Source organism: Alligator sinensis, unplaced genomic scaffold (genome assembly GCF_000455745.1).
Source record: "Alligator sinensis unplaced genomic scaffold, ASM45574v1 scaffold228_1, whole genome shotgun sequence".
NCBI lineage: Eukaryota > Metazoa > Chordata > Crocodylia > Alligatoridae > Alligator > Alligator sinensis.
The window spans coordinates 2,075,372-2,088,742 of NW_005842044.1; the positions used below are offsets into that span (position 1 = coordinate 2,075,372).

General features: G+C 40.7%; 1 protein-coding gene across 7 annotated transcripts in view; it reads right to left on the minus strand.

Annotated features, from left to right (window-relative positions):
* Window positions 1-13,371, minus strand: part of ZCCHC14 (zinc finger CCHC-type containing 14) — a 68,677-nt gene that overhangs the window by 12,936 nt on the left and 42,370 nt on the right. For 6 of the 7 annotated variants that reach the window (XM_025203084.1, XM_014519515.2, XM_025203086.1 and 3 more), the window contains 6 exons: window positions 8,235-8,305; window positions 4,778-4,849; window positions 4,451-4,560; window positions 2,598-2,692; window positions 2,451-2,505; window positions 93-363 (listed from right to left, as the gene is read on the minus strand). In XM_025203084.1, coding sequence (XP_025058869.1) covers window positions 93-363; window positions 2,451-2,505; window positions 2,598-2,692; window positions 4,451-4,560; window positions 4,778-4,849; window positions 8,235-8,305 — 674 coding nt within the window. The remainder of the gene's footprint in view (window positions 1-92; window positions 364-2,450; window positions 2,506-2,597; window positions 2,693-4,450; window positions 4,561-4,777; window positions 4,850-8,234; window positions 8,306-13,371) is intronic. The other variant, XM_025203087.1, reaches the window with a different exon arrangement.

Genomic DNA, 13,371 nt, shown 5'->3' on the forward strand with positions numbered 1-13,371 from the left:
GATGTTTTACCACTTCTCTTATCTACATGCTCCAGGACATATCAATTTTTAAAAAAACACATGCTGTTCTCCTACTGAATCTACCAACCTACCTTCTCCATTGTGAGTTGTTTGAAGACAGGATAGTACTTGTGCAACCGTAGTTTCCTGAGCCAGTCTAAAATCCCATTTTGCTCCTGGGGCTGGGGGGCCTGCGGACTGGAAGACATTAACATGGGTGAAGAGGTGTCCATCTGTGAACGGTAGGACAATGATGGACCAGTACTCCCTGAATGAGAGCAGTGGGATAGTGCAACGGAAGTAGCAGCTGAATGCTGTACGTGATTCTGAGAAGACTGAATGCCAGCTACTCCACATACAGGTCTGCAAAACAGAAAAGTAATTTGATTCAGCACAATGAATTACTGTCATGCCAAGTTCAGTTAGTGCGGCCATATGCACCCACCAATAAAATAAAGGGCAAAGTTTTGTGGTCAAATAAGCAGGGTGGTGGGTCGAAGTTACAGACTTATGCCTCTGGAATTCTCCGCTGGTAAAACAGTGAAAGCAGCGGCATTTATGTCAAATGTTAAAACAATGTTTTCAACTCTGGCACAGCTTTTCTCCCCTTTCTCCTCAGAGAAAATAAATACTTGCATTCTTCTCTTAATTCTTTCAAAAGTGGGTTCAGCAAGGATGGCAAACGGCTATTAATATACTATATAAACTGTGGGATAGTTTTTAAGCATGAGGAACAGAGGGTTTTTTTTTAATTATTTTTTTCTCTGTATTTCCACTTTAAATTGAAGAGAACAAGAACCCCCTGTCAAGTGTTAAAAAACTCATTTCTGTGTTGTAAAGTCCTAAGCAAAGGATGGGAAATATTTTTTTCCTTCACTTCTCATGGCTGGCTTGAAACTCCCTGGGAAGAAGTGTATATCTTTTCCCCAGGAAAACCAGCCTCACAAATTGAGAAACACTACTCTGCAGGGAGATATTTTAATGTAGCAGAAAGGAAAAAAACCACCCAGTGATTCCACGCCTCTAACAGGCCCTTAACAAAAACCTATTTATGCTATGGAAGATGTGACTATTTAATTACGGCTGCATCTATTATTACTTACTACCTTGATTCTGGTATAGCTTAGGAAAGGCTGCCCAACTGGTGGCCTGTGAGTGGTTAAACTGCAGCCCACGGGGCTTGTCATCACAGCTGCTAGAGCCACTGCGTTGGCATGGATCCAGATCCCAGGGGGGTGAATCCTGCTACTGCTTTGCTCCCCGCCAACCTCTTGCCCACCACTGCATTCAGGGTCTTCAGTCATCATCGGCAATTAAAACTGGCAGCAGGGGAAACGGGGGGCAAGCGGTGGCAACATTCACCCCCTGGGTCCCGGAGTTGGACCAATGCAGGGGGTCTGGCAGCTCTGCCACCGAGCTGCTGTCCTGCTGCTGGAGGTGGATTTATCTAGCCCACATAAAGCTCCATGGTCCAAGCTTTGGCCTGCAGGATCAAATGAGCTGGGCTCTGCTAGCTTGGGCTATCCCAGTGTGTTGGATGCTGTACACACGTGTAAAGACGTGACCTGGCCTACAGCACTCATCATATATGTAAAAGACAAGCAACAGATGACTACATCCCGTGCAGCAGAACACAAGGTAATGGTCAGACAATTATGACTAAATCAGTGATCATACAGGACTCTCCAACCACGGATGGAAGCTGGTTGTTATAGCCTGACCATGCTGAAAAACCCTGCCCAGACCAGGTATTCTCGGATTCACAGAAGGGACCACGGTGATGATCTTGTCTAACATGCTGTGTAGCACAGGCCCCTGGGATTTCTCTGAATTAATTCTTTTATGAGCTTGGGCATGTCTTGTAGACTGACATCCAATCTTGATTTAAGATGGATAGAGACTCTACCATGATCACTGAAGAATTCTTCCAATGGTTAAATATTCTCACTGTTAAAAGAATATACCTTATTTCTTATCTGAGTTTGTCTAATTCAACATTCAACCATTGGAGCCTATCTGTTAAATGGAACAGGCCATGATCAAAGTCTTGCTCCCTGGGTAGGGAGGGTACCTACAGATTGTGGTCAAATAGCCTCTTGTCTTCTCTTCAATAAGATAAAGAAATTCAGCTGCTGTCTCTCTCACTGCAAAGAATGCTATCTGACCCCTTCACTTTTTTTTAAGCATGCAATGTAAAAATGCCAGTGGGTCATCCATGCTCCCACAATTGCTAATACTGTTAGAACTGTGCCACGGTACCCAAATTCCCTAAAATCTTCTGGGTAGACAAGGCCAAGAAACAACATCTTTCAGGATCCAGTGCTGAGAGTTCCACATTTGAATATGGGTGAGGGTGCTCAACCAACTATATAAAATCTCCTTAAGGACAGAGAAAGAACTAAATGAAGGAATTTTACAATTCCATAAAACATATAAATCAAGGATCTCACCTTCCAGATGCACCCAGCGTAGTGCCTACTTTATAAAGGGAGGGGTTGCCAGGACCTAAAAACAGGGAAATCAAGGTTTGATTGGCATCAATTTACTTGATTTACATCAATAATATATGCATTTTTAAATTCTTGGTTTAAACTCACTTGAATTTTGAAGTTGTTGGGAAAGAGATGAAGTGCTGAAGAATTTTTTGACATGGTCATTTTTCAACACATGGGAAGGTAATGATGCCAAATACCTAGATGTTAATCAAAAAAAACAAAACAAAAACACCCAAACCTGTATCATGTTTGTTCTGAAACTGACTATGAAATAAAGACGGTAGTCTATAAATAAAATTCCAAACGTGATTATAAAATGGAAAAAGCAATCAGAAATCCCGCCCCGCCTTGCTAAAAGTAGGAATACTAGAAAATCCTGAAATAAACTGGACCTGGAATCTGCATATACCTCTTTTTCCAACAAAATTAATCAATTCCATTCCTTTATGCTGTCTCTATTCCAGTTACTATATTAAAGTCAGAGTTGATAAACTTATGAATACAAAAGGTTAGAACAGTAAGCAATTATCTGACAATGTGCAAGAATAAACTTGAACACTTCCTCTTAAAACCATGAAATTAAAGCCCACAATATGTAGTTGTCTAGTATTGTTCAGACATTCAGATAAACAGGAGGCGTAGCATTTGGCAGCATGGGAAAGAAAGGCTGTAAAACTGATGTCACGTGTTCTCTTTTACTGGTGTGTCTCTCAGGAAATAAAGCCGGCAATCTTTTAGGATTGTATAATGCATAAGCATAGGTTATATGACCATTACTGAAGTTTTTCTAATTAAGCTAACTAATACGTTTGGCTGCTTGCATCAGCCAAGTGTGTGTATTTTGAACGTATCCAATAAGTCATTAAAGGGAAGAACACGCAAAAAAATTTGGACTGTCTCTTCATATTTTTAACTTCTAAAAAAATGTTGGGTCAAAAGTTAGTTCATTTACAGATACAGATGCATGCTTCCAGCTTCCACCTTGAAAGTTCACTGTTCATTTTCATGTTTAACAGCAAGCTGAGACATGAGAAAAGTCACTAATGTGAGAATTGCAAACAATACAACTTTGGTATTTGTAATTTGTCACGGAATCATAAAAATAGGGTTGGAAGGAAGCTTGAGGGGTCAGCTAGTCCAACCCATTACTGAAGGCAGAATCAGCCCTGTCTAAATCATTCCAGGCAAATATTTATTCAACCTGCACTTAAAAACTTTCAGCGATGGAGATCTCACTAGCTCTCTAGGTCATGTATTTAGCATTTTAGAATTAAGCTATTTTTCTCTGTCGCAAAGATTGCTACATAAATATAGGCTGCTGCTCTTAACACTGATTAGCAGAAAATTTGCTAGCTGAACAACAGCAGCGACAAAGATGTGAGATCTCCGTTACTCCACCTCAGTCATATCAATTAAATGTGACTATTAAAATATAGGAGGGATTATTTAAAATAATGACGCTATTTACCATGACAGTCTAAGCATGTGTTTTCTGCCTCTTACTCTGAACAAATAGTATCCACCCATGCACCTCCACCAGTGACAGGAATGCTATGTATGTCTTAACTAGGAAAAAGAAGTGTTTAGGAAGTGTACTAACAAGCGTTAACTACCGTATTTTTAAACAGTGCTTAGTATCTAGTCTAGATAGAGACATTAGTGTCTAAAAACCTTAGTCAGTCCATTGTTTCTAACGCAGAGCCCCACATGCTTCTAATTCTTCCAGAAATTTTACAGAGAAGTGTGACCGTGTCACTTCGAAACAAAAGACCCATCTCTGCAAAACTTTTGTGAACTGAAATTAGCAAGATACAGACCACCACCGTATTTAAAGAATTGAAATGCGATTCTGCAAAGTAGCTTAAAATATGTACATGTTTTCACTTCTTGTTTCTTTTTTTACCATGTGGAGAAAGAGCCAAGCAACAAGCCAAAACCAGGTTGTAGAAACCTACCTAAGGTCCGATTCCAGGTCCATGTGGTTCCGGTCTAGGTAAAATGAATCTGGACCAGCTAGGCAAGGAATGAATTTTTCCAAGTTTTCTTCTGGGTACAGTTGAGACAGCTAAAGGTGAAGGATATTACAAATTGGAGAAGCAAGAATGAAGATGTGTTACTTGTCATCTGAAGAACAAGGAATGGCAGCTTATGAGTTATATGTTTACGAAGTTCAACCTATTTGTTTTTACTGGCAGCACTTCCAAAATGTCATTGAATAAACTCATGTACAGGACCAAACCTTTCCAGCATTTTTAAGTGAAAGTACTTTTGGAGTCCTTTACCTTTGAAATAAATTCAGTCACTTCAGCAGAAGATTTGGTTACCAACGTCACCGAAGAATCAGACCACAAGACCTTAAGAAGCGGAAAAGCAGTGGTTTAGTAATAGTACGCAGAACTCCTGTTAGTTTGGACTCAGAAACAAGCAGGGGTGTTAGTTTGCCCGCTGTGGTGATGAAGGCTTGGACTATCTTCATGTGTGGCACAGACATGGTGAACATTTTTTGTTTACAGTGACACTCCTACCGTTCATTTTCTACTCTGGACATGGCTGCAAGTACCCTTTTCCATTCCTTGACTCCCGTTCACTGCCATTATAAAGCTATTAAGAGTTCTTAAAAATGTATTTTATATTTTGTATAGCCATTGCCAGCTTCAGGAAAAGTTAACAAACACTCAGACTGTTCACTGCTGGAGAAAAGATTTTCTTCCCGTTGTTAACTGAAACAGCTGGTTTGTACAATTTAGGCACAATATGAACAGCAAACCATAGCAGAACAGGGCCTATTTATAAATAATCAACTCCATATGTAATGCGAAGATGAGGATCTGAACAAAACTTCCCATGGGGGCAGACAGGAGAGTGTGAACAATGAAACCTGCCCTTATTTTTCTATCCACCCTCTTTAGATAACGTCTAGTGTATGTTCTAGAAAAGCAGAGATTAGCCTCTCTTCCAGCTTGCTTTTGTAGAACAAGTCACTACATTTTTTACCCACAAAAAGTACATAGGCATTCATCCGTTGGTAGCTGACTGGTTTAACTGAGCCAAAAAAGCACAAAGACTGGATTTCACTGTTGAACATAAAGAATCCCTGATCTGAAACGACTGAGGTGCTTGGAAAGTAGGTGAATCTTCAACAGTAAAATGCGGGAAAAGCTTCTCTATGTTTTAAAAAATCAGGACGCAATCTTTTCATGTGACACTAGTTTCAATGACAACTGAAAACACACACAAAGCTTTTTCCAGCCGTCAGAATGGTGCCAAACATACTGGTAAGAGAAGAGTATTTCAAAATACATTACATAATTGAGGAATTTCCTCTTCCCAGAGTTGTTGCACCAAAACCAAGAAAGCAAGCAAGCAAGCGAGAGACAAAAAAGAATAAGGAGCCCAAGCAGTGATTAGTTCTACAAAGCATCTGTTTTTTCTTTCTCCCATGCTACATTAATAAGTTTCTTTCAAATTTCATGAGCTGTTTTACAAAATATAGAAAGAGGCGAATCTTTTTCTTTCCGGTTTTATAATACAAACAGCTGACATCTGTTCAAATAGCTTTATGTTTTGATAACTTCTTATAATTTTCAGCAATTTCGAGACTGTTGCATGCACTGATGACTGCAAGGACAAGTAATTAAGAAACCATCAAACTGTTTGGTCAGACTTGCTTCCTGTCCCCATTGTCTCAAAACAGCACGTGGAGCGATCAAGCTTTAACCCTATGAACTACAATGTACTGACTTAACTACACAGCACGCAACGTGGTGTCAAATGGAAATCACATTTCTATCTGGACACATATCTATTAATTATTCCCTGCAAGGTTCTGATTACTGTACCTGACATTTGAGGGGAGAAAACCCTCCACATATATGGCACTGGTTAATAAGTGATATTCAGAAAACTCTTCACTGGACAAGCACTTAAAAAAAACCATGTTGTAGTAAGGTTGTAGTGTTGTGATAGCTGTGATAGTCCAGGGAATACGTGAGAAGCAAGATTTCTTTGGTAATAATTTCTATTGGGCCAACTGAATAGCTGAGAGAGGTGACAGATAGGAGAGACAAGTGATAGCCAGAGGTCCAGTAAAAGATATTACTGAAAAAAACCTGGCTTCTCTTAAATGCGTAAAAAAATGCCCTCAAATTCTGATATCATTTGGGACATTTATGGGATTTGCCAAGTTCAAGACAGTTTTTGCTATATTTAGTTGTGCCAAATTCAGTGTCTTACACACCTGGAGACCAAGTTCTGTTGATGTCACCATCTCTTGTGTGATAGTTTTAATGTTTAACTCAATGTTTTTTGGCAGTGTTATTTTAATTGAAATTTTGCAGTCCTTTTTCTCTCAGATTTTCTTTTCCTTACCATCTTCTAAGATTTGCATCTTTGTTTTATAAACCAGCAAAATCTCTATAGTATCGTGTTAGGAATTGGAGAACACATATCCCTGGACTAGACTGCAGAAAACTAGCAGACCTTGGACACTGGCCTTGCACCGTAATACAAGTCCTCCCAGACTATGGCCTGGAGACACTTTGAACAAAGATAACTTCATTGCGTGGCAAACAGAACCTCCCAAAGCTGCAAGGAGGTGGAGAATTCACACTTTCCTCTGGCAGTTTGTGGTTAATCACCTCCACTGTTAAAAATGCCCCTTCTTCCCATTTGAATGTGTCTGGTTTCAGTTTCCAGCCTCTCTTCTTGTAATGCCTTTTTTACCTAGAGCCCTGTAGAATTATATTTGTTCTCTCCATGAAACTGCTTACACACTGTGTGTCACCCATCAATTTTCTTTTTTGATAAACTAACCAGATTGGGCTCTTTAAATCTCTCCCATCAAAATGCTATTCCTCCAGTCTTTGATTAATTTTTATGGCCCTTTTCTGCACCTGCTCCAATTTCTCAACGTTCGTTTGAAGATACAAACAGAACCATATGCAACATTCCACTATCAGTCTCACCAAGCCCAAACAGGAAGGTCAAATAACCTCCCAACTTTTATTCTATTAACCTGTCTACACATAGGACTGCACTAGCCTCTTTGCCATTGCATCACACTGGGAGCTTGGGCTCACCTGTTCATTCACCATGAGCCCTAAGTGCTCTTCATAGTAACTGCTTTTCAGGTTACAGGTCCCCTCCACCCCTGCAACTACACCCCACTCTGCAGGCATGGCCTGCCTTCCTTGGTTCTGAATGTCTAACTCTGCTTTTGGATGTGTTCAAGTGCATTTTGTTTGAAGGGGCACAGCTTACCAATCTCTCCTGATCTCTCTGTCCTGACCCATCCTCATCTTTAGACCACTCAGAAATTGTATCAGGAGTTGTTTCTTATATTTGCTTCCAGATCAGGCCTAACACTCGTCCTTGAGGCAGTCCACTAGAAACACCCATTTACTGATGACTGGGTGCATCTACACATTCATTAATGTGCCGTGGTTACTACACATCAAGTTTAGTATTTGTAACAATAGGTACTAACTGAATGCACAGCATGGGTTTTTTTGTAACACTAACGTGTATCAGACTAATTCTACTCCACATTAGCATGGCTTTTGCTGTGACACACTAATGTGCAGTAGGATTAGTCTACTGCACATTTAGCATCTTGTGTAGATGTGCCCACTGGGTCCTGTCCATTGGGTGTGAATGCTCCCTTTCAGTGTTCTGATTTCTTTATGCAGCAAATATTTTTCTCTCTCACTCTATGAGGAAAAAATAATCCTCAAAACTTACCTCAAAAGAATATTCATTTCTTTCATTCTTCTTGTGCGCCAGTCCCTTTAGTTCCACCTTTTCAACATTCACTGTTAAAAGTAAGGAAGAAAGAACAATAAGAAGGATGTTTCTAAACACAGAAAACTCATTATTCTCATCTGATACCAGAATCCATTTGGAGAACACTGGATGTACAGCAGCAAAGGGGCACACAAAAATAAGCTTGTCCCATTCAGTTTGCAGGAGGGATGATGCTCAATAAAGGAGAGTTCTTTGATATGTGTCTCAGTTCTTATTTTTTAATACATGCCCCCCACCCCAGACCTTCGTTTCTGCACACCATTGAAAAGTCACAGTGAACATAAAATACGTCATTTCTTATGACTTTCCTATTGTAGTCATCACCACAACATCCCAATGCTTAAAAAACATCAGCTGAACTTTGCCACGTCCCTGTAATGCAGGCAAATGAAATCTTTGCTGTTTTGAAGATGGAAAACTGAGGCACAGAGTGATTAAAGCCAAATCTGCTAAAACTATCCACTAATTTAAGAGTGACAGAGCACTTAACATTTAGGGACTTCTTAAGTCCCAAGCAGAGCTCTTGTTGATTTCAGCTACAATTGGAAATTTTCTACTTGAATAATTAAAGTTCAACTACATTATAATTAACTGAAAACAGAGTCTTATAATGGAAAGTGTTAGGCAACTCACATTACTACCACCTCTGCCTATCACAAACAAACATTTACAGTAACTCTGAGCTTCAGATTTTTGATATATCAGATCCATGGAAACCTAACTCACATTTCCAGATAAATAAAAAGTACTGGTTTTACCATCTTGACTTTTATGAAGTTAATTTTACCACTTTGCAATCTCTCCAACAATTGCCACTGCTTGCTGACTAGGTGGACAGACATATACATACTTATAGACAGAGGATTTTTCATAAAAAGGATATTTAAGTTAGCTTAGTCATTCAAAAGCAATAACAATTAAACTGAACCAAAACAAAGTAAAACGGTTCCTGGGATTCTGAGTCCAAACAGATGAGGCTGCAGAGGATGCAATGCTTGTAGATTATAGACAAAATCCACCTCCCGAATCCCTACTATCCTGCCTCTGGCAAACAAAATTACATGCTGTGTCACTAGTAGGACCTGACAGTATGTTTCCTATGTAAATCCTAGGTCAAAAATTTGCAGTGCAAGGCACTTGAACAGTAAAACTGCATCTGGCTACACAAATTTGTTATTTTTTAAATTTTTCTCAAGTAGGATTTCAAGCAGTGCTCTTCTAGCATTTACTTGCAGCTCGTTCCTCTGTCCTTCCCGGCTGAAACAATCATGGCCTGCAACTCATTAATTTGGCCGCCTGAAGATACATTATTGGGTACTGTTGGTTTTGAAGATACCAATAGTTTACATCTCAACTATTTAGACCTTGTCTATGCTCGGTTCTGACAGCAGACGTTCTGGCATCACAAAGCACCTGCTATCTCAAGGCTGTCCAAATGTGTGTGGAAGGACATGTACCTGACAGCTTCACGTGGCTACAATGCAGCGGCAATGCTGGCAAAACATAAGAATGTCCTTGGATGGTAAAAAATGCTGAAGCGCCTGCTAAAGCTCGCAGAAAGTGCTGAACACCTACATGCACCTCAAGCTGGGTGGCAACAGAAACTCTGCTGGATGAAAATTCAGGTTCTTCCACAACTGAGGAGCTTTGAGTGTAGCTGCGCTCAAGGTTTTGCTGGCAAGACTTATTCTGCGGACAGACCATCCTATTATAGACTAAGTCTTAGAGACCTCCTCCTCTTGCATCTGTGGAATTCCATTTGCTGATCTATGAAAGACCTGCGAGCTTGGTCTTGCTATAAGGACCTTCAAGGAATACAAGTCATTATTCCTTGGGAGTACCAGTATGTCTCTACAGCTTTGAAGACTGAAAAATGTTTGAAAATATTTGAATATTAAACCATATTTTATTTCAATTTGGTTTATTAAAAGGATTTTGATTCACAAAAGAGGGTAGAATTACTGTAGATTAAATATGGCCTGGAATTAAAGCAAGGTAAGTGGCTATTTTAATGTTTTACCTGGTCGAGATGAACCCAAAGCATCCACCAGGTTTTTTAAAAGATGGTAGCTGTCATCTGCAAGCTACCATGTGTTTAGGGGGAAAAAAAGCTAGACACATGTAATTTATTTCACCAGTTGAGATGGACCATATTCAGCTACTGATACAGGATCTTAATTTGTTATTTTGTGAGGGAGGAAGAAGAATAGATTCTAATAAAATAATAAAAATAGCATAACATCTCATCCTGTTCCCACTAATGAAGGCAACTGGGAAACTCGCATCAGAATCGGGACTAAGAGAGTGCACAGGTTCTCAGAGGAACGCTACCTTTCCCTGAGAGAGAGAGATTTTAATTGCACAAACTGCTTTAAAATAAGTTTCTTACAGAGCAATTAACATTTTAGAAATTTAGAGTATTGCTACATAATAAAGAGGATGCCCAAAACAAGCAACAGAGGCTTGATAGTGGAAAATTTATGTTAACAAATATCACTATTATGTTATGATTTATGATGACGAGGTCAATTTTAAACAAGGTGTGTGGTTTAAATTAATCAGTTGTGTTATTTAGCTATTGTTTTGAGTTAATGAAATACTCTGCAGTTAACTTATCCTCTGGAAATCATCCCAATTAAATAGGTGTGCTATATAAAGAGGATTCTACTTTATTGACAACTTCATAGAGTTCTCTAATATTTAGCCTTTTTCTAGAGCATATGTATTGCTCTATATGCAAGAGCAATGTTTCTAAAATATACCCATCACCAGCATCTTCAGAGTTTTCCTACTGGGATATTAACATTCAAGTAATCTTCTTTCAATTAGCTAATGGAATTAAAAATGTCACAGGGCTAAACGAAGAGCCCAGAGCTCTTGTGACAGTCATCCACTCTGATAGCTACATCAGAGGTCTTCCATTCTTACCAACATGTGTGGTTACTATTTATCTTAAAGATCCACATTATTAAATACTCTTTCTAAATTTGCAATGAAGGCTAGCTCTGTTCAAAGAGCTAGCCTTCCAAAAGAGTCATGAAGGAAAAGCTCTTATCAATCAAACAGCAGGAGCAAATCTTACATTTATTCCCTAGCAAATTGCCAAAGAATTGGGTAGAACACAGAAGGTGGGCCATATTTATTCAAAAATCCTGGGTTATTATTCAGAGTTGACTCTGGGCAACTTCACTAAAAAGGGTTCAATGACAAAAAGCTTTATCAGGACAGAGTTAAGGTTGTTTGGAGCTTGCTAGGCCCTACCAAAGATCAGCAAACCTCAGACCACTGAAAACCTGGATATATGGAGGTAAGGCACTACCTACAAGTATGTCAAGGATGAACACCAAAATCTAGGGGAGCAACTCTTCAGAAAGGCACCCCCAGGGAGGATGAAGACCCATGGGCACAAGCTAATTGAGGAAAAAATTAGGTTGGACATTAGGAAAAACTTCTTTTCCATAAGGGTATCTAGAATCTGGAACATGCTCCCAGCACTGGTGGCACAGTCACCATCCTTGTTCAAGATGAGGTTGGACAAGCACCTCGCTGAGCTCGTTTGAGCCCAATAACCTCCTGCCCATGGCAGGAGACCAGACTCGATCTTACAGGTCCCTTCTGGTCTTTTGATTCTATGATTAAATGAAAACTTCTGATGTCCCAAGAACAGAGATATGCTATATACCCACCCCACCTTAACTCTGCACCCTGGGGCTGAAAATAGCCTATGGGAAACATCAGCACGTGCTTCCCCTGCATTCAGTGCTCAGTACTGCACTGTTGGGTGACTGATCAGAGAAGTGTAGATCATTTGGAAGGGCTGTGCCCCTTTGACATCTAGCGTATGATCCAAGGAACAAGGTGTCCCTGTATTCTGGGAGAGACCATATGCCTCATTTTAGCGCTGCAGCTTGTAGGTCATGTTAATGTCAAGAGTAGGACCCACAGGCAGACACTCCCAGCAGGGTGCATGGCCTGGGGCAAAGCAGCCTGCACGGGGGCCTTCCTCCCCGTCCCACAGCACACTTACGCCAGGGAGTGAAAGCCCCGGCACACCGGACGTGGTGGGAGGGGTGGTGGCAGGAACGTCTGGCTGGAAGAGGCAAAGAGATGCCCAACCCACCGGGCAGGAGGGTGGGTTAAACTTCAACCGTGGCAGCTGCAGTCTCTCCACCTGGCTCTGCAAGGCCCCCCCAAAGCATGGGGGGGCCAGCAGTTAAGTGGGAAATGAGTACAGCCTTCAAATATGGTCAGATTGAAAGTAGCATGTGAGCTGGTGGTCTACGTAAAAGGATAAAAGGCATGGAAAAGCGGGTGAAGGGAGTGTGAGGGGTCACAGCAGATGCAGCATTTGATTCTGTGAAGTAGGGGAAGTGTTTGGATCTAGAGCAGGTACAGATGGCTCCTCTTCAGTGCAGTTCAATGGCTATAGCAAGAAACTGTGTGTTACAGGGACACGTGCTGTTACTGAGGGCAGAGTTAAGGTACATGCTTATGCACCTTAATTCTGTGCCGCTTAGCTTTCAGAGGCCTGAATCTGAAATACCTTATTTCCTGCTTTGCAAAACTTTTGAGTTTTGCTGAATTCAACACCCTGGAAGGGCAAGCTCCCCTCTGTACGCACAAGGGATTTTTGTCTGTTTTTAAAGGAAAGAGAAAAGCTTCTTGCAGGGATAACGATCATGCACCGAGTTGTATTTTAACTCGCAGGCTTACAGCCAAGCAGGCTGAGTGAGTAGGCAAAAGCCCCTAGTGTTGTGCGATTCTTAGGTGCTACTTCCACCTCCCGTTCACTTCATTATAGTGAAGAGTGTTATGCCATGCACTGAAATGTTCAGAGCGCATAGCTGCTAAGAGGACCAATGCAGACACCATCTTGATCTTAAAATCCTGGCAGTTTTGTGACGGGATGGTTATTGTAACTTGAAGCACGTGAGACCACTGCTGTCTTTCTCCTTCTCCAATGTTCAGCTCCATCATCCCCTGCAACATGGAGCCCTCCACCAATATTTCCAGCTCACCCTTCCTTTTCTGTTAAGTCATTTGGAAAAAAGCTTTTTAGAGACCGAGATATCCC